Below are 26,248 nucleotides of genomic sequence, written 5' to 3'. Positions count from 1 at the left end.
AACAAACAGAAATTATTCCATATATGAGGGGGGGTTCCCCATCCTAAATATCTTGCTCTTTACTCTAAAGTATGACTTTTTGCCTCAATTCCGACTCCTGAAACACAAGGCCCGTTTAATTGGAATAAAATACTTTTTGAAGTACTAAAAAACTTTAGCTTGAAAAAGATACCTAGATACCTAGAGGTATCTGGAAGGGGGCACCACCCCCCCCATTTATGGAATAATGTATGGTCGTATTTTATATTGCTTTAATATTTTAATATTGTTCCTTACATTCAGTTGAAGAAAGTTGTTTTTTTTTATTTAATTCTTAGATAATTCCTCTGGAAAATCATTTAGCTTACTTTCCTCAACTTTTCAAAGCGCTCACTTTGCACAGTCATACTTGACCGTTATTATCGTGGCTACCTCATAATCTTGGATTAAGATGACTAATCTCTGCCAATAGTCTTAGTTCGAAGTATTATCCAAGGGGGTACCTACTTTCAGAAACCATATCAAGAGGCACGTGCCAAGCGTGGCGGAAGTGTGCCAGGCTTGGCTAAAACTTTGTCAAGCGGGGTGGAACTGTGCAGCACACGTGGCGTTCTAAGATGTACACTAGGTGGTAGAAAGTAAGCGCCTCTTCAGATACTTTCAAGCTTTATTTGAACTGCGAAATATCCCTGAGCCTTGACTATTCTACTTTTTACATCCTCACTGAATCCCCCATCCTTACTTTTAATGCTACCCATTTAATTGAAGCTCTCCACTTAACCATTTTCCCGTTACCTAACATCATCTCACGTTCCTCAATTATTCCATAGTTTAAATGAGCTGGTCTTTTTAACACTAATTTTCAAACCTATTTTTGCACATAGAACCTTCAAAACCTCCAAAAATTTATTCATTCCTTAAGATTTTAAATCGTAAAATTTTGACGTCTTGGTACAATGCGGTATATTTGGAAGCTGTTTTGGTAAAATCAAACTTTTGGTACATTTTGGTTTTATTTGCTCCTTTCTGGCTCGGATATCTGTACAAGCTGTGGTTTATTGAGAATTTTCTTCTTGTTATGGTAGATTTGTAACCTGCTGTTTAGGTGGTACAAATTAATCTCTTACGGTACAATTTTAGTCGGAAAACTGATGCAGTTTATTTCTAAGCGTTGGCAATGCTGCACGGAACGACTGGCTATCTTTTACATTGTTCCTAAGTATAATTAACCAAGGAAAATGAATGTCGTGGCTAAGAGATTTATGAATCATGAACGATCATTAAACTGAAATTATAGGTTAAGATTGGCAAGCATTGGCAGAATGGAAAAAATAGCAAACACTCAAACTTGTCATTTTCTATTTACTGAACGTTCTGGTATTTCCAGGTGGCAAATCTTTTTGTCGCCAAATTTTGGCGATCCAAATGACTTGAAAAATGAAAAGAAACTAATGCAAACGGAAAAACTACGTCGTTAGGGCACCTGCTAAAAAAAAGAAGAAAAAATCGAAAGCTTAAATAGGAGCGAGCTTTTGCAATTTTGTAAAAACACAAACGAATCTATATTTAGATCGGTTGGTTAAATTAGGTCTTCAAAGCAAACAAAAAATTAAAATAGCATGGCTTTTTTAATTGAGTCAGAACGAACGCCGTATCTAGGGGAGAGACTAGGGGGTGTGAATCCCCCCTTCGAAATACTGCTCTGACTTGTAAAAACATAGCAAAAAATCCATATAATAAATTGGTGATACCTTTTTGAAGGGTTTTTGTGTGGCCCCCACGGGCAAATCTAGAGCAAAATCTTGAGAGGTCCAATGTCACAAGGGTGCCGATGAGGAAACTCTTAGGAGGCCCAATATGACAAAGTTGCCAATAACTGACCAAATTGATAATTTTTTTATTAAAAAAAAACAAGGAATGAGGGCACCATAAAAAATCTTGGGGGGTCCCCGGCCCCTCTGGATCCACCACTGGTAACCCTCCCCCATCCCTGATAAAAAATCCTGAATACGGCCCTGGTAAAAATATTATTAAAAATTTTGAAATTCAAACAAAGTGAATACAGAGGTGTAGCAAGGAGTTAACAGACCAAACACCATGGCCAGTAAATGAAAATTTAATTAAATACATTTATTTTGATGTACCTACTCACAAGTCCATGTCCGGGTTTTTTTTGGGGGGGGAGTAGGGGAAGGTCAGATAACGAAAAACCTTTACAAATCGCATAAAAATTTGTTTGTGTTTTGTTTGGTATTATATTTTTATTTTTGTTACTTTTTACAAGCCGGACAAAAATTTCAGAAGTGGGTATGCTCAAACCCAGTAACCCTCACCACTGGATATGGCGTCTACTCATAATGACAAAAAAATGTAAGCAGCGCATGAAGGGGGAGGTCAAGTAGGGGAACCAGGAAAAGGTCAGTTAACGAAAAACCATTACAAAGCGCATAAAAATTTGTTTGTATTTTGTTTAGCCCTCACCACTGGATATGGCCTTGTCTTAATGACTCATAATGACAAGAAAAATGTAAGCAGCGCATTTTACATCACCGGTTTTTTATGTTAACATTTCTTTAGAGATTGTCTATAGAATTGACTTTTGTTAACTATCACCATCATCGCCCCGATGTTACCATACAAGTTGTCAATTTATAAATTATTTTGAATATCCCCCCCCCGTAATTGTGTGATCCTTCCAAATCAAATAGCTGCGTAGGTGTCTTTTTCCGGCTTTAGCGGTAAAATTTGTGCCACTTTGAAAGAGGAGTGGTGAATGTCCCCGTGCACACTTCAGCCTGATCCCTATTCACTGCATTCTGAGCATTGCGAAAAAACAAGCTAAAACTTCAAGTTAGCATTTTACGGTTTGCGATTCTACACTTTTCTTGGTATTTTTATTTCCGAATAACAAAAAAAGAAATAAAAATGCCACTCCCGCTATACTTCGAAAAATTACTTTTCTACGCTTTATTACTTACCTTAAAGAAAATTGACCCTCCCCCTATATTTTGTAAATTAGTTCCCTGATCGGACCGAGTAAATGTGGTTACTATTGTCTATCAATTATGCCTAGTCCCATAAAACATGTTGCTGAGTCACTAAACTTGCACGCATTTTTTTCAAGGCGGAAATAAGAAAAATACAAATGATATGGGCGACTAGTCACTACGGAAACCAGGAGATAATATCAACAAACAAATCCTAAAATCAGCATTCATTCGAAAAAGCCGCGAGAAAGCCCATAGGCAATTTTCATTTGGCTTTGAGACAAAATAATCATTGATTTAATAGGTTGGATTTTAGCATGATACCTGAAATTTTACTTCTAAATCACAAATTTGATACTGAATTCAACGAATAAAATCTGGCTACTTCATTCTAATACCCAAGGTCGTATTCAGGATTTTTTTTGGGGGGAGAGGGGCTACAAAAACTTTACAAAACAAAACATAAACTTATTTATGCGTTTTTGTTACTTTCGTCAGCGGAGAAGGTTCAAGCAGAACAGCCCCTCCCTTGGATACGGTCATGACCAGGGCTTAGCATAGTAAAAACCTAAGACTTATAAATGGCATGCTTTTTTTCTATATTTTAGTGTCAAATTTTTATAAAAGCGAAAATTAAAACGGCAGGAAATTGATTAGAAAAGCTTGTGTCAAACAGCTATGCCTTTGTATTTTTTCCCAGATTGATCTTATATATATAGGACATATGAATGTTCTAAGCATCTATCTTTTCTATGTTCAAAAATTTCGCCTTAGGCCTAAATCTGATTGGTCAATCCCAAAATTTGCGATGAATGTTCGACGTTATTCAAATTGAGAAATTGTGAGGATACATAATTGACGCTGTAGTTGTGCGTAATTTTGCTTTCATCGACAGGTGTGACACTAATTTGGCCCAAGACCAATGCCGTATCCAGGGGGGTGGTTTGGGGGTTTGAACCCCCCTCCCCCCCCCAAAAAAAATTTTGTCCGAGCTGTAAAAACGTAATAAACGAATAGAAAAAAAAATGTTTGATGCGTTTTAATTTTTTTGTAAAACCCACCCCGAAAAAAAAATCAAGGATACGGCCCAGCCCGGGCATGAATGTAATAAATAAAAGAGACAGGATAGGTGATTTTAGGGTGAAAGCTAAAACTTCACACCGAACTCTCAAGTTTGATAATGAAAGGACTGAAACGATCAGTGTTTCGAAATGATGAAATATAATCCGGTTGCTCAAGAATAACAAAAGACAGCTTGGCATTAATGCCAGTGTGATCTTCCGAAATTGACAGGGAACACGACACATTTTCAAGCATTCGGCTATTTAACAATTACAGAAGGTAGGTTAATATCTAGCTTAAGTCTTTAATATGGTAATTGGTATGACAGAAAAATACAGGAAGGTGCTTTTTAATTGACGTTAAGTCTCTGTCAATCTCCTGTCGAAATCTGATATTAAAGGGAAACTTTATTTTAAGATTGCAACTAACACTTGAAACCAATTCCTTGCAAATAAAGCTAAAAAATAATTCTTATGTATACCAAAGAGAAACAGAGGAACTCCTTGTAAAAAAGTAGTGACTCAAAATGTTTTCATTCATTTTACTGGCTTAAAATTAGACCCAATTAGATTGGATTTAAAATTTCGTTCTCTTTAGTGGCTTAGAATTTCCCTCAGGAGGTATTAAAACCAATCAGGCTTTAAACAGGCGAGTTTATTTATCTCTCTAGAAACAAGAAATAATATGATTGGCTTGAGTAAATACGTCAAAGATATAAACCAATACAAATAAAGAACACTTTTTGCTACAGGAAAGTAATCTCATCTTTGGGTTTACTTTTGAAGTCAATCCCAGTAAGCAAGACCGTATCCAGGGGGAGTGGGTTTGGCCCCTCCTCCCCCCAAATATATTTCACCCGGTTTGTAAAGAAGTAAAAACAAATGCATATAAACAGATTTTTGATGTGCTTTGTAAAGTTGTTTTGTACCCCCCTCCCGAACAAAAATCATGGATACAGCCTGGCTAGTAAGTAGGTCTATGCCTTTACTCGAAATTTGACTAAATTGTTATTATAAATTGTTGTACAGATTTTTGATGTGCTTTGTAAAGTTGTTTTGTACCCCTCTCCCGAACAAAAATCCGGGATACAGCCTGGCCAGTAAGTAGGTCTATGCCTTTACTCGAAATTTGACTAATTTGTTATTATAAATATGCTTTTGGGTTTGGAACCATTTTTTTTCTTTTTTTTCTGGCATAACAAGGGGATTAACGTAGATTCTCAGTTTTTTTTTTTTTTTTTTTTTTTAACTCCAACTGTGTAATATCATTTTGGACGTTGAGGGATTTCCAATTTCAAACGGTTTTAGGCAAGTTTACCGTATTGAGACCAGGAATTTCATTTTCTTATCACATTTTAAGGTAATTTGTCCTTTCTGGCATTAATTTTAAGAATTTGTTGTTTTACTTTCTATTGTCAAGCATTTAAAACAGTGATGTTGCCAAGTGCCATGCCATTCATTTCGGCAAAAAGAATTCTTTTCGCTCCTATTTTCTCTCAGGCCACCCAACTGAAAGTAAGGAGCAACATTAAAACTCAAAAAGAGCAGAAATTATTCAGTATATAAGAGGCTTGCCTCCCTCCTTGATACCTTGCTCTTCACGGTAAAGTTTTTTAGCACTTTAACAAAAAGCTTATTATTCTAATTAAACGGTGCTTGTGTTTCAGGAGTCATTCTTAAAAAAATGGAACAAACAGTCAAACTTTAGCATAAAGAGCAAGGTATCGAGGAGGGACAACTCCCTCATATACAGAATAATTTCTACTCGTTTCAAGTTTTATTGTTGCTCCTTACTTTCAGTTGAAAAAATTTGTTCTTTTTTGTTTAATTTCTGATTGTTTTTCAATAGTGCCAATAAATCAGGCTCCCCCTCCAAGAAAAATTCTTTCCCCTTACGGGAAACTTCTTGATAGATAGTTCCTCCCACATTAAACCCTACCCCCAAAAATTCCCTCAGACAATTCCGTCCTTGCTGAACATTCCCCCCGTAAAATTTCTTACGGACAATTCTGCCAGAAAAATTCTTCTTAGCATGCTTTCATTTGAAAAAGACTCAAAGTTTTAATTATTTTTCCGATCATTCTGGAAGTACCCCCATTCTGTGGAAAAATTTACCCGGAAATCCCCCCCCCAGTGGGAAGTTGCTTCCACGGAAAATTCCCCCATGGAGAATTTCTCCTGCAAAAATTCTTCCATGGAAAATTCATTTCACAGACCCCAACCATCACTAAAAAGTTCCCCAAACAATTCCAAACCCGCTGAAAACTTTCCACGGACAATTCCAGTGGAACATCTCCATATACAAAATTGAGTCGGTAAAAAGAAAGTCAGACAAATAAAAAGAACTTCGTATAGGAATTTTGTCAAATACCCCTAGTGTAGAATCTTCCTTGGAAATTTCACCCCCGAAAACTTCCCTCCCCAGCAGAAAATCCCCCCTCCGAAAAATCTGTATATTTCCCAATACCAAATACTTTACATAAAAAAGAGCAAATTTAATAGCTTACAGACCTTCCCCCATGGATTGTAGGGGGTCACGTCACTCCCTAAGGCACAGTTATTCGATCTTTCAACTATACTGAACAAAATGGCTATCTCAAAATTTTGATCGGACAAGTTTGGAAAAACGGGCATGGGAGGGGGTCAGGTGCCCTCCAGTATTTTTGATCAGTCAAAAAGGGAACTAGAACTTTTAATGTCAGTTTGAATGCATCCTCTCCCGGTCTTCTAGGAAGATTGGTTCGATACGATTACCCCTAGGGAAAAAAACAAATAAACACGTATCCGTTTTTGGCACACAATACAAAATGCAACATTCTTGCTTATGGGAGCTTGAAACTTCTACGGTAAGGATCTCTGATACTCTGAATTTGATGGTGCAATTTTCATCTGAGGGAGCAGCTTCGACTTTCTTTGTGGGTGTTTTCCCCTTTTTTCAAAAACAAGAAAATTTTTCTCCGGCTCAGAGATTTTGATGGGTAAAACTAAACTTAATGAATCTTATATATTTGAAATCAGCGTAAAAAGCCAGTTCTTTTGATGCATCTATTGATACCAAAATTCTGTTTTTTTAGAGTTTCGGTTACTATTGAGCCGAGTAGCTCCATACTTATAGTTCGTAGCCACGAACTGTCTAATGAGCGATATCTTGGAGTCATAATTGACAACGAATTAAAATTCAGTACCCATGCTGAGAAATGTGCTGCTGGTACTAGTTCAACTTTGGGACTGATTAAGCACACCCTTTCTATTCGATCCCCCAAAGTCATTCGTCTTCTAAATAAATGACTAGTTCTACCCAAGATCCAGGTTGGAAAGCCTCTAGCCTCCACGTATTTAAAAAAAAACATAAAAGTTTTGGAATGCGTGCAGAGGCGTGCCACCAAAATGATATCCATCACGCGGAAACTTTCTTACACTGTAAGACTATAGCTAAGCTAATACTAGCAACACTTGTATACCGGAGAAGCAGAGGCAATGCCAATCTAACCTACAAGTTAATGAAGGCCAGCACACTCTCAGAGTTATTTCCTTTTGTTGGTCCTAATTCAAGAACCAGAGGCCATAAGCTGAAACTTGTTAGGTACCCTAACCAGAGTCCGCATTCAACTCTTTTTCCCAAAAGTTGTCAACAATTGGAATAATCTCTCTGAAGACACAGTTGCTGCAGAATCTGTTGACATTTTCAAACGAAGGCTGAATGCTGAGTGGTCCTCAATGGAGTGTAAATGGGAAGCTACAGATCACCCAACTGCACCTGGTCACTAAACAACAATGAAAACTACTTCAATTATAAACTCTGGAGCTTCACAAGGAAAAATCCTTAGATTGCTCCAAGCTGCAATGTAAGATAGTGAATTTTTTTCTCATCTAAGTTATGACAGGTCTATCCTGTCTTTTATGATTGATCAACTTTGTATTAAACTGAAAGATTAGCATTAACGAAAAGGTTAATAACCAATATAAGTAAATTTGAAGAAATTCTCATGCAATGGCTTAATATCAAACAATTATATTGAAAAAGAAAGCTTTTTGGTTGTTAAAATAACAGTTGAATAGTTGGTTTTAGCAGCTGAAGAAAAGTGATCGGCAATTTTATATTGTAATACAGAATTCAGATAGAAATTATAAAAAAATGTGCCATTCAATTCCCCATTCAGTGCTCTTCCCGCATATTATAATCACAACCCTGGAAATTACATCTCAGACCCTTCTAATGGGGCAAGTACCCAATTTTTGAATGGTCTTGTGTGCATTTTATTTTCAATTTCATCGCAATATTTGCAGTCAGACACTAGTGCATTAGGCATTCATTAACTAATTAATTTTAAAAAAATCTTACAAAAGTCACAAGTTTGATTACTAAAATTAATTTTATGAACATTAATTCTAATCTATGAAAAAAAATTAAGTTGGCATTATGAACCAACTACTGACAAGTAATAAGGGCAAAAAATAATGCAAGTCAACAAAATTTTGGCCTAGGACCAAGTCCAGTCCCATTAAGGAGGACTGGGACATAATTGTGACAGTAGTGATTATTATATATTTGGAAGGAGCAACGAAGGGGAGGGGGGGTTAATGGTATATTCCTTTTTCTTTATATCTGATTTCCATCTTACAACATAAATTTCCTCAATTGATTTTTTTTTAATCCTTTCATCAAAGTAACCGAAGAAAAACCTACGTCCTTAAAAATGGAAAACGTGGAAAGGGTAATAATTGAGTCAGAAACTTCCCTTTTTAGGCCTTATGAATATTTTATTTTCATTTTCATCGCAATATTTGTAGTCAAAACTAGTGTATTAGGCACTTATTAGCTACCTGTAATTAATTTTTAAAGGAAAAAACACGCTTACAGAAGTCACAAGTTTGATCGCAAAAATCATGTTTATGAACATTTGAGGTTGAAATGTCGAAATCTACAATATATAATTAACAGTGTTGGTGAGATGTAGCTACCCAATAGCTAGTCTGAAAACCATGACTTGATGGCAGAGGCCATAGAACGGGTAGTACCAGTTTACCTGAACAGCGGATATCAAATCAGTCTTTGGTTTTTTGGATGCCCACAAGAGAGTATGCGTTTTTTTGTTCTATAGGAGATACTGATTATATCTCACTAAAGATTGCATTCAGTCCGGTGATTCCCAATGTGGGGCCGGTGAGGAATGGTGACAGTTTGGTGGGTCATGGGTCTGACTATGCTTTAGATCCTTAATTTTGAAAAAAAATCATATGAATGATGTCACATTCAAATGCTTTTAAAGAGTAAACAAGATCCATGATAGTATTGCAATGACGTTATACATTATATAAAAGATGCTGTATTCACACAATATTTTTCATTGGTATAAAAAATACCTAGAGGACGACCCCGAAAAATACCAAGTTAATGGGTTTTTAAGCTTCTTTCACGTGAATGCACGTAAAATTTTGACTTAAAATCGGCTGGGAACCACGGATGCAGTAAATGGGTTTCATTACAATGCGGGATTTATACCTGGTTTCAAAGGTATATCCTTTTTTGGTTCATGACTCGGGGATCAAGTTCGCACTTTCAGAAAAAGCTACATGTTTTTGGAGGGGGAATAAAAGGTCGGAATTGGAGTGAAATTACCCAACTATTTTTCTCCGATCCTCACAAAACAACAGACACTATCGTTTCCCTTTTTTATTTTACGTGTTTTGTTCTACATGCTTTTTAGCCAGTCTATGCATGTTTCATACACATATTTGCATGCATATGTACATAAAGTTCAATTCACTAGACACTAGTTGCACATCCTTAAGGCACAAACTTATATAAAAATATTTCAAAACGTTGAAATAACACCAGTCTTTTTTTATTATTATCATCCGATCATTCAGGTCAAGCAAGTAAATGGTTTCAAGGACATAGACAAGGAAACAGGAAACAAGGAATAATGACTGGGGTAGAAAAAATACAAACATATAGGTATGGCCAGACAAAACAAGAAATAATAATCTAACATGCGGGATATTCGTAGCTAAACATACGGGCTTGATACCTCATGTTTTCGAATTGGCTTTAATCGCAAAAGCCACTGTTGTCCGATGTCAGGAGGCTTGGTTACCACTGCTGGTGACATCTGAAGAAAAAATTAATGAACCATACTGTTTATTTGACATATAATAATAGCTTGCATACAATTAGAGGCATGTATACCGGCAGGAGGGAGGGGGTAAATCAAGGGGGTAAAAATGTATAAAAAAGGCAAATGAGAAATATTCCTATCTAAATCTTGGTAAAGAGCGAAGCACCTGGCAGAGCAAGTCACCTCTTTTTGGTATATTAGAGTTGGATATTAGACCTGGCAGCACAAGTCACCTCTCCCAACGGGTGATATTAGAGTTGAACATGTCGAAAAAGCATAATTTGTCATTTGAACTTTTTTTTGTTCTCTGCTGTTAGGCTACCTGGTCCAGGTTATTGTCGAATACAACCAACAGTACTCACAGTCCTGTTATTTTGTTACCGTTTTCTTTGATAGTCTTTTCATTGTTTATTCAATGTGTTCATGAAGACGGGGATTGAGGGCAATTACCCATCCCTTGATTTTTTTTTTGTCATTGAATTCAGTAACACCATTATGTGCCATGTCTAAGAGACTAATGCGATCAGTGGAGAATTCATTGGCTCGATCTTTGGCACTGCAAATTTCTCAAAATGACATGTATTTATCGTTTCTATGTGCTACCTTCATTCAGATATGAAGACTGGATAAAGATGCCAAACGGATAGTCAATGGATTCGAACTCGATTTTGGAACGAATCAAAAAATTGATTTCAGGTAATTTGGTGTGCTGGTACTTTGAACGGAAAAGAAATGGACATAGTTGATATTAGTCTTACACCCCTCAAGCAAAACATAACTCCATAAAAGCATAAGAGTACATACTACCCATTTTAAGCCAATTAACACAATCTGTTATTACCATTTAAACTTTATAATTTTAAAACAACCAAAAGACAGATCCTAGAAAATGGCACTTTTCAGGATGTGAATTGGCCTAAGGGGAGTCAAGGCAGGGGCAGATCCTGGGGGTCCGGGAGGACCACCCCCAAGTCTGGCACCCTCATTTGTTTTTTTCTCTCTTTTACGCTTTTTGAATAAAATCGTCAATTTGGTAATTATTGGCAACCTTGTTATATTGCCCCCCCCCCCAAAAAAAAAATGCTCTAGAGCCACCTCTGAGTCAAGAAGTAACAACTGTTGTATTTTAATGTCATTGACACCTTAAAAAAGCAGTAGGTAATATCAAAGAGCATGGGAAAGTCATAAGAGTTGGATCTTTGGCAATTAAATATGGAAGGCTATTTAAAAACTACTAGCACCACTGACAGAGTAGCCTCTGGCAACTTTATTGAGGAAGTAGAATATTTCATAGAAAATTCGGTAATTTAAAAACTACTAGCACCAGAGTAGCCTCTGGCAACTTTATTGAGGAAGTAGAATATTTCATAGAAAATTCGGTAATTGATATACTTAACCTTCAGCATTACGAGATTAAAGTTGAAATTTCTCCTTAAATTAAAAATCATCAGCTATTTTTCTTTCAAGAATTCTGCTCGCTAGACATAGATTAGACTCAGCTACGTTGGAACCATGTCTAAATAAAGCGGGCCTTAAGCCAGTAAAATCGTCTCAAATTAAAATTGTCAAACAAATGCCTCCCATGGTGCACGTGCCTGTCAATAAGGTTTATAGATCAGGAATTTATTCTCCAAACATTATTTTGAAGTCCTCCCTAGGGACTGGAGCCACTTGAACAGCTTACCACGAAAGTATCTTGTCTGCGCCAAATAGCCAACAGATAAAAAGAGAACTGACAAGCTGAGAAAAGAAGCCATTCTTTAGAGATTTGAGTCACTTTAAGGGCTTGCGAAGAAAATATATTGTCTGAAGCAAAAAAAAAAAAACTAATCGCCTTATATTTTCTAATAAGGTTAAGTAATAAAAAAGAAACACATAATTTCTTCTTAAAATACCGTCTTAGTTGGTGTAGGTCAGTCTTAATAGACAAACAATGGTTACAACAATCCTTCATTTTTGGGCAATAACACGAATAAGAATTGTGCTATTAATGCTAGATTTGAATACTGTTCTATTTTTCTTATTTATCTTAGTATTGAAGCATTTGAAGGTATACCTGATTACTGGCCCGAAATAGTTATTGGTCAGGAAGGGGAGAAAGGCGTGTTCCTTTCTAATTTACTAATAACCAGACTAATCAAGGAGGAGAAGGCAGGGTTTCTTCTGACGGTAGGGCATAAACTGCTCTCCGCATTTTGTATATAATGGCTCTTACGTGTTATCCCGACCACACTCAAGAAGTGAAGTTAGGTTAATTATAATTGACTATACTTAAATATGATGAAAATATAATACACATGGTATTTATAACAAAACAATTTAGTTACAAAATTATACCTAACCTAACCAACTCTATAGATTAAATATCTAAATAAAATATGCCTGCATAGTAGTTTATCAAACTCAGGTTAGGCTGATTATCTGAGAGTGCACACAGAAAAACCGGTTTTAAACAGATTAAACTTCTTGAGTGTGATCGATACTACGTAAGTACCCATGTATAAGCTTCCTAATGTTAAGAATGCTCGTGGCCCTCATTACAACAATTAGGACGCATTTTTTCACATTTTGTAATTTGCAAGCAATGCAAGAAAACAATGAGAAGTAAGGTTGGCAAAAAACCCAGCTTAGAAGTGCATATTAGGTCATATGGAATGTAAGGCTTTTCATTAGAGTACGCTGAACACGCACGGCGGCTTAAGGAGGATCAAACGATAGGCATTCGAAGTATTTTAATTATTTAGCCGCGGGTTGCACTTCCTCGCTTTTGTACATTGACAAAGTTTTTCTTTCCCCTTTGCTGTTGATTAGGTAAGGTAAGGTGTTGATTAGGTAAGGTACTTGAGCTGCCTTACAATATTTCAGTAATAATAAAAACGAAAAAGTATACTAGTTATAAGTGCAAGAATATTTCTTTATCGTTAGGCAATAATTCTTTATCGTTAGGCCAAACACTGTCGGAGTTCTGTTAAGGACATAATATACGCATACATATGATAACAACCTAAATTACTAATATTGAGCTTATAAAATAAGCTCAATATTATAATATAATCAATAAATATATTCTTATAATAAATAAATAAATATAATAATAAATATAATAGATAGAATAGAAATAAATAAATAAATATATTCTTATTTTATAATTATTTTATCGTTAGGCAATATTGAACACTGTCGGACTTCTGTTAAGGACATAAGAAACGCATACATATGATAACAGACTAAATTACTAATATTGAGCTTACACACTCAAGCCAGTACAGCAATAGCCAGTACACACTCAAGAATCTGGATCTACAGGTACGGAGTTGAAACAACAGAGACACTTGGGAGATGGATAGAATACATATATAATTTGGGCTGTATATTTGCACATCAAGGGGGAGGGGGTTAAGTATAGCGGGCATGCATGCAAAATGTAACCTAACCAAAATACCAACGAAAAATTTATTGAAACATAGCTACAATGTAGTTTTCCACTGAGCCGAATCTAATTGTTTCCGTAAACAAAAGGCAATAAACCGGTTATTGCCTGATTTTATAGATCCGAATTCTCGAGTGTGTACTGGCTAACAAATAAGTACCGGAGAAACTTTCAAAAGACTGTATATTGGCACTTGTGTGGCCTCTTCACCAGTGGTGTCAGTAGAGAGAGGCATGGATGGGGAGTATGGGAGAGACATGGGGAGGATGGGAGAGACATTTGCCCCTAAATAACGACAAATATACCCACCCTAAAATTTAAAAAATACAATCACCCCCCCCCATAAATTCTTATGAATTGACGCCAGAGGTACTTGCCCCAGAAGACAAACCTTTTTTTCAATAAACTAGGTTACCATCAAAACATGCACAGTTACTTGCAAATTCAAACATCGAATAATGAATATCTCTTTCCAGAGGGTATATTAGAAGTCGAAAAGGCATTATAATCTGTATAGAAAATCCAAAAAGATAGAAATATAGTATCTTTTTCTAGAAAAAAAATTGTCCAGAAGATGTACATAGATAACTAAGTTATATAAAGATGCAAAAGTTGTAAGATATAATATTTTTTTTCTGAAAGATACATTTTGGCTCAGACGAAGTAATTTTGAATATGTGAAAAAGTAGGTTGTAATGTTTGCGAAAGCATGCGTTGCATGAAAACCAAAGGCAACCCAAATGATTGTTAGTATACCTTCACCAAAATCGTAACTAAAATCTTTTAACTCGAATTTCATGCATTTCATAACGTTAAAAGGTTTCAAGTGTTTGATATCTTTGACGAATCACAGTAATATTTTGAGAGGTTAGAATACTATAAACTGAAATGTTATTTTAAAAATAAATTTGCAGGAATTTTTTAAAAGAACCTGTAACCCCTCGAAAAAGTCATTGCAGCAAAACAAAAAGTCCAACAAAGGAGCCATTATTGAAAGCCCAGGATAGGAAACTTATAGCCCCCCCCCCTAGAACAATCAGCTACAAATGCCAATTTTTCTCACTAGAGAGTTTGTGGTAAGTACTCGAGAATATGAATCGCGAACATTGTTTCAAATATAATTGCTTATATTAATCGCATTTTGAGTCCTTAAAGTTAAAAAAAAGATATATCGCTAGAATTGGAATTTCATCATGAAACCAAAGATGGCATTAGTTTGTGTCGGAAATAAACTTTATCTCACCTCACCCCTCATGTATAAATATGTACCTTCAGCGGTATATATGCACTAAATTCTCCGCAAGTCACTCGTTCCTTCAAATTGATTAAACAGTTACTCAGAATAGCATATAAATGAACTCAAGGTATATATTTGCACATTAAGGGGTGTATTTCCAACACAAATAAATGTTATATTTAGTTTCGAGATGAAATTCTGATGCTAAATGTATTTTTATTTCTTAGTTATGATTGGTGATTGAATCGAAAAATTTACCTTTCTAATTTCTACCTTACAGCATATATTTACCAGCGTTATTTACAGAAAAATAATGGTAAAACTCTAGTTGATTGACTTCTTGCTATCTCAGAAAGGGTTTAGGTTAGGAAGATGAAACTTTCAGGGATGAATCTACAGACTAAAGTATGTCCTGGAGGGTATTTTGAAGCCACTACCTCCACTCCTTCTCCCTCTAGAGGGCCCTGACCATTGATGGCCTTTAAAAATATGTGTGTTATAAAAGTGAAACCTTGCAAAATAGATCTTCTGCTTAATTGAAGAACAACAAAATTGTTTTCAGCTTCCTAACTTTGCTGAATTCCATTTTATTAGGTTTTAAAGATATGCAAATACATTTCCTAAATTTTGAAAAAAATTGATAAAGCTCAAAATTCTGCTCAAATAACAGGAATTGCATTTTCAGGACTAAAGGCAGAGAAAAAGCAACTAGTAACTGAAAATTAAGGTAAAATGTACCTGTCACGTAGGCAAATTTCAGAGCCCTCTGAAGGGAGAAGGAGTGGAGGTGAGTACTTTAAAATACCTTCCTAGGACATACTTTAGCCTGTAGACCCATCCCTGAAAGTTTCATTTTCCTAACCTAAACCCCTTCCGAGATAGCAAGAAGTCAATTAACTAGAATTTTAACAGAAAAAATAATTAAAAAGCACTACCATTACCTTAACAATCTTTCTGTCTTCAACAAAAATCCAATTCTTCAAAGTAAAAACTATCTCTTATAACGGGGCTTTGCAAACTGAACTGTTAGTTAATAGTCTCTTAAGCCTGAGGTTTGATGCTGTTCCCACAAGGTGTCGCCGACAGGTAAATTCGCTCATCCGAAAAAAAAAATAGCCAGCAGAAAAAAAAAAACACGTCAGTATGAGCTTAACTATAATCTAGGGGACTGATGTGCACATTTCAAAGGAATCCCAGAACTGAATTCCTGGCATCTGAAAGAAAAGATAACGTTTGGCTCAATAATCTGCTGATAAAGCTTTTTGGGAGGTAAATTAGTTTCAGGGGCCAGTAGCTAATTGTATCAAGTAACAACAATTGCGGAATTTTGACTTTTAAATTCGTTGCCATTTTACGCTCTTTCTATGACAAGCTACTAGTTAGAAATAAGAGTGTGTCACCAGAAAATTGCTGGGGGAGGGGAATATTTTAAGCTTTGTTTTACCAAAGTTTGAATGGGAATATTTATCATTATCCTATTATTATGTATTTTGTGAATGTCCTCTTACTTACCCGGGGTGACTGATCTTAAATCAATGGTATATACTCGGGCACGGGGTCTTTCAAAAAGAGAAACAACCGGGGCAAGTTTCTCCGAGCGCCACGGCTGTATGGGTTGCTGTGGTCAATATTAGAAGAAAGGTAATTGTGTTGGTTATTTGCTTGATCACATAAATTTCATTTTGATGGGGAGGAGGAGGCAATGACTTGGGAAAAACTAGATTTTATTAAGCAGCTATGAAAATGTTGCTCATTTTAAGTGTCAAATTTGCTCTTTATTTTGAATAGATAATATTTGTTTTAATTAATCCATACTCATTTTTAACATGAAGAAAACGAGAAAACTGGCGGTCCAGCACACTTCATAATATGTTCCACATTAATATTTTTCCAAATATACTGCCTTTGAATCCCCTAGTAAAAATGTGAGCCGAGTTAATAGAAACATTGAAAAATGTTCTATGCATCCTGTTCCGCCACATTTGCTCAGGCCATTTTTTTCCTCGATATTTAAGGTTCTTTTACTTCCTAAAAGCTATTAGTTCAAGATTAGGTTTTCTTGTTTTAAACCTTCAAAAGTGGAAATTAATACACCCTCTACAACTGCAAATAGGACAGAAACCTTTATTTCGTCTAATTTTTCTATGGTTCAACTAAACTGTCAAGGGCTATGCTCTTTTATAAGTGATATTCAGCTTGTAAGGGAGGTTGCCCACCCTAAAATTTTGGCTTGTATGTAAAGTTCCTAAGCCAACAGACGTCTACACTGGTTGATCTTCCAGCATTTTATATAAATGATTCTCTAAACTCGTTTTGTAATGATAACCGGATGACTAAAATACAAGGAGTTTAAGAATTTCTTCTTATTGAAGTAAATGTAGCTCATAATAAAAAGGTACTAATTGGTGAGGCATACCACCCTCCTCCTGGATCAATCCAAATATTTTTGCCCATCTGAAAAGCATTTTGGAGAGGATACCCCAATAAGAATATATTAAGTTGTTCTCTCAGTTTTCCGTTAAAAAAGATGCATTTGGTTTCCTTTCTATGACGGCTGAATTCGGATGATATCCGTCTATGACCATTCGGGCGTGTGTGACGCAAATGTCTCATTCGATAATTGACAATAATTTTGTTCAAGTTTCCTGACTTCTGCTTCTGTTTTAGTTTAAGATATGTCTGACCATTACCCCAATTTGGCATCGTATTCGATTCAAGAAAATGGAATTATAAGTCACCATATTAACCAAAATTTGAAATTTCTTAATTTATCGTATCATAGTATAAAACTTTTTTTTAGAGGAAGGGGGTAAAATAGACTGGTCATGATTGTATGAAGATAAGAATTTGGATACAGCTTTCAAGTTGTTTCATTGTATTGTTATGGAAAAATTCAAAGAATGGTGTGAAGAGTGTGTAGTTCGCAACTCCAGAAAGTTTTTACCCCGGCTTCTGTGGCCGTTTCTAAAAGTCTTCTTGATTGTATAAACAAGAAGATGATAATGTGGATGGATTATTTAAGTGAACCAACGAGATTTTCATTAGAAGGTTATAAAAAACACAATAACTCGCTTCCTAAAATTCTAAAAAGTGAAAAGAAAAAGTATTTTTTAAATAAATTCCAGATTTGCGAGAAGAATGGTAAGAAAATATGAAGTGCTTAAAATCAGTTTTAAAACCTGATTCTAAAGTTCTGATATGCCAAAAAAAACTGATCCAAAAGAGTAAAGATATGGAGAATGAAAGTGAAATTCCAGCGAAACAGAAATTCCAGGGAAATTTCCAGGAAATTCTTATTTCCTTATGAAATTTGTACGGGATATTAAACAAAACTTAAGCACTTTTTCTTGTTAAGATCCTTCACCTTCTTTATTCTTTATCTGGACGGCAACATTTACATTCCATACAATAAAAAAAAAAAAAATCAAAAAGCATTAAACCAAATTAACGAGACAGATTATTTTCTTTACATAGTAAGGGAGTTTCTTACTGGTCTGGTTTTTTTTTACAAATAATTTCATTTTCTACGACTAAAATGCTTTTCAGGAATTTTTTTCTTCGGCTGAAACACGCTAGGGTAGATTACGGGATAGAAGCCGTTTGGTTGTTTTGTATACGCCATGTGTTCGTTCTGATTTTTCACTTGACATTTTATGTTCACGAGTTTGGAACGGCCTACCAGAGGCATTTAAAAGTAAACCGAGTCTTGCATCATTTAAAATAAATCTAAAAAAAAAACATCTGAGTAAGAAGCGTTATGTAATAGTAAGCAATTTAAAATGGTATTGAATAAATGTAAGAGAAGATGGGTAACTATTTATTATTTTAGTAGTATTTTTGAGAGCGATATAAGATCTTGTTTTCTCCCGTTGAGATTTATGTTTTGTTGTAGTGTTTTTAATTTAATTATTTGGAGGGAATTTGAGTTCATGCTTGGAGGGCCAAATCAATATGGATTATGGGACAGAATTTATTTTTAAAAAGTATTTGCAAGTGTATGTAATATAAATGTAATGTATAATTAAAACCCATCTGAATTGAATTAATTTCCAGAATGAAAAAGACTCATTGAAAAAAAAATAAAACTTAGTGCTTTTTATAATTATATTTGCACATGCCAAATTGGTTGTAGTTTGGTCATGGAATTTAGTAGAGGGTAATCCGCTCCAGAAATCATTTAATTGTTTTAATTTTTATTTCCAGTATTTAATTGAAACTCCGATTCTCTTATTTGTCATTGTAAATCCTAATAAGCACTGATAACGTCCTATTCCCTGACTTTTTGGTTTCACATAATAACGCATAAATACTGAACTGCCTCTATATACAATTAAATAAAAAAAACTAGTTTTTTAACTGAAAGTAAGGAGCGACATTAAAACTTAAAACGAACAGAAATTACTCCGTATATGAAATGGGTTGTCCCCTCCGCAATCCCTCGCTCTTTACGCTAAAGCTTTCAATTGTTTTAAAAAGCAGAATTGTGGCAAAGAGTAAAACTTTTGCGTAAAGAGCGAGGGATTGCGGAGGGGACAACCCATTTCATATACGGAGTAATTTCTGTTCGTTTTAAGTTTTAATGTCGCTCCTTACTTTCAGTTAAAAAACGAGTTTTTTGTATTTAATTTCTGAACGTTTTTGAATTAATGCATGTTTAATTTTGGCTCTCCACACATAAATTATTAAAATGAAATTTGCATAGTAATTCATTTTTTGGCTAAATGGCTTTCTCTTAGTTTTGATCAGACGATTTTGAGAAATAAGGGGTGTGGAAGGAGGCCTAGTTGCCCTGCAATTTTTCGGTTACATAAAAAGGAAACTATAAATTTTAATTTTTAACGAATGTTTTTATAAGTAAAAAATATACGTAACTTAAGAATTAACTTACATAACAAACTTTTATATTCTTAAATTTTTGTTATGTATATGAGGGGGTTTGTACCCTCGTTAATACCTCACTCTTTACACTAAATCGTAAGTTTTGTCGCAATTCTTTAAGAATGACCCCTGAATCAGACAGGCTGAAGAATAAATAGTTAAAATTACTAAAAATACTTTAGCATAAAGAGCGAGGTATTTATCTCCTCCTAAATACCTCACTCTCTATGCTAAAGTATTTTTAGCACCCCTCATATGCGTAATAATCTCTGTTCGTTTTAAGTTTCAATGCTACTCCTTACTTTCAATTGAAAAAAACTTTTCCATGTTTATTTTTTCATTGTTTTTTTATAGTAATTTTAGAAAATCCTGCGCCCTTTTCATTGAATTTCTGTTCCCCCATGACATATTTCTCCAAGGAAAGATCCTCCAACATAGCCCCCTCCCCTCAACCCCACCTCCCAAAACCAAAAAAAAATCCCCTGAAAACGTCTCTACACTTCCCAATAACCATTATTATATGTAAACACTGGTCGAAGTTTGTAACTTGCAGCCCCTCCCCCAGGGACTGTGGGGGAGTAAGTCATTCCCAAAGACATAGTTATTACGGTTTTTGACAATGCGGAACAAAATGGCTATCTCAAAATTTTTATCCGTTGACTTTGGAGAAAAATGATCGTGGGAGGGGGCCTAGGTGCCCTCCAAATTTTTTGGTCACTTAAAAAGGGCACTAAAACTTTTCATTTCCGTTAGAATGAGCCCTTTTGCGACATTCTAGGACCACTTGGTCGATACGATGACCCCTGGGGAAAAGAGAAAAAAAAAACAAAAAAAAAACAAATAAATACGAACCCGTGATTTGTCTTCTGGCAAAAAATATGAAATTCCACATTGTTGTAGATAGGAGCTTGAAAATTTTGCCATAGGGTTCTCTGATACGCCGAATGCGATGGTGTGATTTTCGTTAAGATTCTATGACTTTTGGGGGGTGTTTTCCCCTATTTTCCAAAATAAGGCGAATTTTCTCAGGCTCGTAACTTTTCATGACAAAGACTAAATTTGATGAAACTTATATATTTAAAATCAGCATGAAAATCCGATTCTTTTGATGTATATTTTAGCATATTTTAGCGTATATTTTAGTTTCGTTTACTATTGAGCCGGGTCGCTCCTTACTACAGTTCGTTACCACGAATTGTTTAAAAATGTGGAATTTTGTATTTTTTGCCAGAAGGCAGATCACGGATGCGTGTTTATTTGTTTGTTTTTTTTCCAGGGGTAATCGTATCGACCCACTGATCGTAGAATGTTGCCAGAGGGCTCATTCTAACGGAAAAGAAAAGTTCTAGTGCCCTTTTTAAGTGACCAAAAAAATTGGAGGGCACCTAGGCCCCCTCCCATACTAATTATTTTCCCAAAGTCAACGGATCAAAATTCTGATATAGGCATTTTATTCAGCGTAGTAGAAAATTTTTTTAACTATGTCTTTGGGGACGACTTACTCCCCCACAGTCCCCGTGGGAGGGGCTACAAGTTACAAAATTTGACCAGTGCTTACATATAGTAATGGGTATTGGGAAGTGTACAGACGTTTTCAAGGGGATTTTTTGGTTATGGGGAGGGGTTGAGAAGAGGGAATTATGTGGGGTAAACTCTCCATGGCGGAATTTGTCATGGGGGAAGAAGATTTCCATGAAGGGGGCACAGCATTTTCTAGCATTATTAAAAAAACAACGAAGAAATAAATATGAAAAAGTTTTTTCAACTGAAAGTAAGGAGTAGCATTAAAACTTAAAACGACCAGAAAATATTCCGCATATAAGGGGTTCACCTCCTCCTAACACCTCAATCTTTACGCTAAAGTGTTTTTAGTAATTTCAACTATTTACTCTACGGCCTTTGTGATTCGGGGGACAAAATTTAAGCTTTAGTGTAAAGAACGAGGTATTGACGAGTGGGCGAACCCTCTCATATACGTAATAAAAACATACGAATATAGAAGTTTGTTACGTAAGCTAATTCGTAAGCTACGTTTATCTTTTACTATTGAAAACGTTCGTAAAAAACTAAAAGTTTTTTAAATACCCCAAAAAATAGACGGCAACTGGGCCTCCTCCTGTGGGAAAGCCATTTAACCAAATAAATAAATATGCAAATTTCGCTTTAATTATTCATCTGCGGAGAACCGAAATCAAAACAAGGATTAAGCAAAAAACGCTCAGAAATTAAATTTAAAAAAAGTTTCTTTTTTTAACTGAAAGTAGGGAGCAACATTAAAACTTCAAACGAACAGAAATTACCCCGTATATGAAAGTGGCTGTTCCCTCTTCAACGCCCTGCTCTTTACGCTAAAGTTTTTACGGTTTTACAAAGTAGAGTGGAGAGAAAGAGTCAAATTTTAGCGCAAAGAGCGGGGTGTTGAAGAGGGAACAGCCCCTTTCATACACGGGGTAATTTCTTATCGTTTGAAGTTTTAATGTCGCTCCTTACTTTCAGTAAAAAAAAAAACTTGTTTTTTTTTATTTAAAAAACAATAAGCACGCATTGGACAATCATAAATATAAGTGTTGGTGCTCGACTTTTACTAAAATTGTCGGCAATTAGCTGCTGCAGACGACAGCATAGTGTAAACACGCTTTTGGGTGAGCGAAGGTGAATGTCGTTTACACTCGGCTTTTTTTCAGCCAGATTCACCAAGAATACTGCAATACATATCCCTCATCCGCTTCCCCCACCCCCAGGACCAGCTCAGGGTGCTCAATATCATAATTGAACCAAGCTCTATTCTACAAATACAGAAGAGAGAATAATGAGGACTTTTTTCCAAAGACAGCGAACGGAAAAAACCCATTTGAATATTTCGGCCCTATATCTAAGGGCCATCTTTAGCAAAGAAAATAATAAACAATAACACACTTACAATACAAGTTCATGGTTAAAAATCTATTTTTTAAAACTTCTTACAGAAAAGTTCAGCCAAGACTGTGTGATAAAAGCTAACATTTTACAAGCTAAAAAGGTTCATTCATTTCACTAACTGTATTTATTAAAAATTGGAATAATTTCTTATTGCGATGTTTGCCTTCTCTGCAGCTAATATTGTAGTTCTTTTAGGATTGGGCTTGTTTTTATTGGTTCCTATTTTTGTTTTATTTTGAATTAGATTGTTTTCTATAATTAATTTTGTGTACATAGGGTTGAGTGTGTACTCACCCAAGTCTCTATTTAGGGATGTATTATTATTTAAGTTTCGTTTGATTTCGATTGCTTCGCAGATAGTTTGTTTGATTCCTAGGTCATTGCTAATTAGATTGTTTCGTCATATAGAACGTAATCGTTTGGAATTTCAAAAACATGATTGCTTAAAAGCTGAATCGAAAGATATGGAGCTATTTCTAGATTTTAATGCTTTTTCAATACTTTCTTTGTGTTGCTGTAATCTTGTTCCTAAATTTTGGTGGGTTCAACCAATGTAATAATTTCCACAACTACATGGTATTTGATACAACCCTCTTAGACGAGTAACTGGGGTTTTATCCTTACCAGAATTGAGAAGATTCATTATGCTTAAATTACTTTTGAAGACAAAACATAAATTATTTTCTAAACAAACTTTTTTCAGTTTTGAAGTAAATTTCGGAATATATTTAGGTAAATCGTGCTTGTGGGTTTTTTTCGAATCGTTTACTGGTGTGGGATTTAAGGCTTTAGAAGAATGCATCTTTAAAACTTTGAGCAATAACAGTATTCATGAGAGAAATTGGGTACATAATCTTAATATAAGAGAATTTGGGTACTCTTAATCATGTGTTTTGGGGACGCTTCACGGACGACGTAATTTCAGTTTGGAATTATGTTGAAAGTGAACTTAAAAGTTTTCTAGAAAATCTAAATACTTGCGATAGAAACCTACAATTCACTCTAGAGACCGAAACAGATGGAAAAACACCTTTTCTAGATGTATTGATAACACGTAGTGTAAATAAGCGTTTACATAGATACCTTCACTTCAAATTTAACCATCCTTCCCCGGTCAAAAGAGGTGTGGTAATATCTCTTGTGGATAGAGTACTTAATATCTGTTCAGAGTCGTATATTAAAAAAGAATTAAATTTTATTACAGACATACTTTTTGGCAACAGGTCGAAATCGAAATCAAACGAAACTTACATAATAATACATCCATAAATAGAGACTTGGGTGAATACACACTCAACCCTATGCACACAAAATTAATTATAGGAAATAATCTACTTCAAAAACAAAAATAGGAACCAATAAAAACAAGCCCAATCCCAAAAGAACTACAAGATTAGCTGCAGAGAAGGCTAACATCGCAATCAGAAATTATTCCAATTTTTAATAGATTAAATAAGAAAACGAGTTTTTTTTTAACTGAAAGTAAGGAGCGACATTAAAACTTAAAACGAACAGAAATTACTTCGCATATGAAAGGGGCTATATACATTCCAAGTAAAATAAAACACGAGGAGGGTCAACCACCCCACCTTTCTATTTGAATCTACTTCGTTTGGGGTATATTATTTAACCCTCAGTTAACTCTTTTCTAAGAGACCCCCCCCCTTATTTTAGATTTCATTGGTTTGGGACACATTATTTAACCCTTAGTTAACCTTTTCCCATGTCAAAACAATCTCTAAGTCTACCTGAATACGATTTTATTAAGGCATCAAACAAACATTTGTTTTGGAATTAAGAAAGACATTTTTAAAATAAAGATAAGATGGACAAGAATAACTCACTTTTTAAATTAAGCGCAAGATGTTGCCACTTTTAAAGATAGACAATGTATCCTCAAGTAATTTGCTTACAGTTGCCGAGATACCACAGCACTTAATGATACTAAAAGATCTTTTTGGTCTCCTAGAAAAAGAAAGAACTTACTCATCATTTCCCTAAGATCCAAAGTTCTAAAAATATCAAATTCCTTGTCTTTCTTTTTATTAGTATTTAAATGTGCAAAAATGTAGTTCGGCATAACCATGTATCACCATGAGAAGGGTCCACGTGATTAGTTTAAAAGTGCAAGTCTTTCAGCAAAATGTACAGGCAAGATTAGTTTTTTTTTACTTAATATTTTCATGAAAAAGTTTATGGAGCTTAAATGGGCTCCAAATTGCAATAAATAAAGTCGGTACTCTGAGACTGATAGCAGAGGTGGGAACTGACAGCAGAGGCTGTCTGATAGCAGAGGTGTGAACTGATAGCAAAGGTGTCTGATAGCAGAGGTGTGAACTGATAGCAGAGGTGTGAACAGATAGCAGAGGCGTCTGAAAGCAGAGGTTTGGACTGATAGCAGAGGTGTGAACTGACAGCAGAGGCGTCTGATAGCAAAGGTGTGAACTGAAAGCAGAGGTGTCTGATAGCAGAGGTGTGAACTGATAGCAGAGGCGTCTGATAGCAGAGGCGTGAACTTACAGTAGAGGCGTCCGCTAGCAGAGGCGACGCATAGCAGAGGTGTGAACTGATAGCAGAGGCGTCTGATAGCAGAGGTGTGAACTTACAGTAGAGGCGTCCGCTAGCAGAGGCGACGCATAGCAGAGGTGTGAACTGATAGCAGAGGCGTCTGATAGCAGAGGTGTGAACTGACAGCAGAGGCGTCTGATAGCAGAGGTGTGAACTGATAGCAGAGGTGTGAACTGATAGCAGAGGTGTGAACTGATAGCAGAGGTGTGAACTGATAGCTGAGGTGTCTGATAGCAGAGGTGTGAACTGATAACAGAGGCGTCTGATAGCAGAGGTGTGAGCCGATTACAGAGGTGTCTGATAGCAGATGTGTGAACTGATAGCAGAAGCGTCTGATAGCAAGGTGTGAACTTACAGTAGAGGCGTCCGATAGCAGAGGCGTCTGATAGCAGAGGCGTCTGATAGCAGAGGTGTGAACTGATAGCAGAGGCGTCTGATAGCAAAGGTGTGAACTGACAGCAGAGGTGTGAGATGACAACAGAGGCGTCTGATAGCAGAGGTGTGAACTGATAGCAGAGGTGTGAACTGACAGCAGAGGCGTCTGATAGCAGAGGCGTGAACTGATAGCAGAGGCGTCTGGCACTTGCAAGACTGGTCGGCTGTTGCAGAAAACATATTCAGTAAAGGCACAGCGAGAAGCATAGCAAATTTTTCTAGTTTGAATGTGAATTTCTAATTTTACCCTATGTTAACTAATTCTACCGCATTTTTCTTCAAAAATCTTGCCTTTGGTTAGTAGCCCTATCTCACCTAACAATTCCCAGAATTTTTAGGAGGGGGATCGAATTCATTTTGGAAAAGGGTTGAGCCTCGTCAAACCATTGAAAATATTTTGATAGCCATTGCATAAATAAAACTTTTAAAATTTGAAATGACTTCTGGTTTCACAGAAGTATAGAATCGACAAAAGCCCTTCTTGCTATGCCCCTGTGTATACCACATAAAGATTCTAGTGGAAATCTGTTTCAAAAATTGTAAACCTGACACTATTTTACAACGAAAAACAATTCAATCATAAAAAAAAACCAAAAAAAAAACAACCTATTATTCCTATCTCTGTCCTTGTTGGA

At 35.7% G+C, this 26,248-nt stretch overlaps 1 protein-coding gene across 4 annotated transcripts in view; it reads right to left on the bottom strand.

The window, feature by feature from the left end:
• LOC136033285 (hillarin-like) overlaps positions 1 to 24,581 on the bottom strand; it is a 137,325-nt gene extending 112,744 nt beyond the window's left edge. Inside the window, exons 1-3 of one of the 4 annotated variants that reach the window (XM_065714043.1) lie at positions 24,455 to 24,581; positions 15,755 to 16,027; positions 10,060 to 10,140 (exon numbers count right to left, since the gene is read on the bottom strand). In XM_065714043.1, the coding sequence (XP_065570115.1) occupies positions 10,060 to 10,140 (81 nt within the window). In that variant the 5' untranslated portion in view covers positions 15,755 to 16,027; positions 24,455 to 24,581. Of the gene's footprint in view, positions 1 to 10,059; positions 10,141 to 15,754; positions 16,028 to 22,611; positions 22,673 to 24,454 lie in introns of those variants that run through there. The other 3 variants (XM_065714044.1, XM_065714047.1, XM_065714046.1) reach the window with 3 other exon arrangements.
• Between the last annotated feature and the right edge of the window lie 1,667 nt (positions 24,582 to 26,248).

Source organism: Artemia franciscana, chromosome 11 (genome assembly GCF_032884065.1).
Source record: "Artemia franciscana chromosome 11, ASM3288406v1, whole genome shotgun sequence".
In the NCBI taxonomy this organism is placed as follows: Eukaryota; Metazoa; Arthropoda; class Branchiopoda; order Anostraca; family Artemiidae; genus Artemia; species Artemia franciscana.
This window is presented reverse-complemented; position numbering and strand designations above follow the sequence as displayed.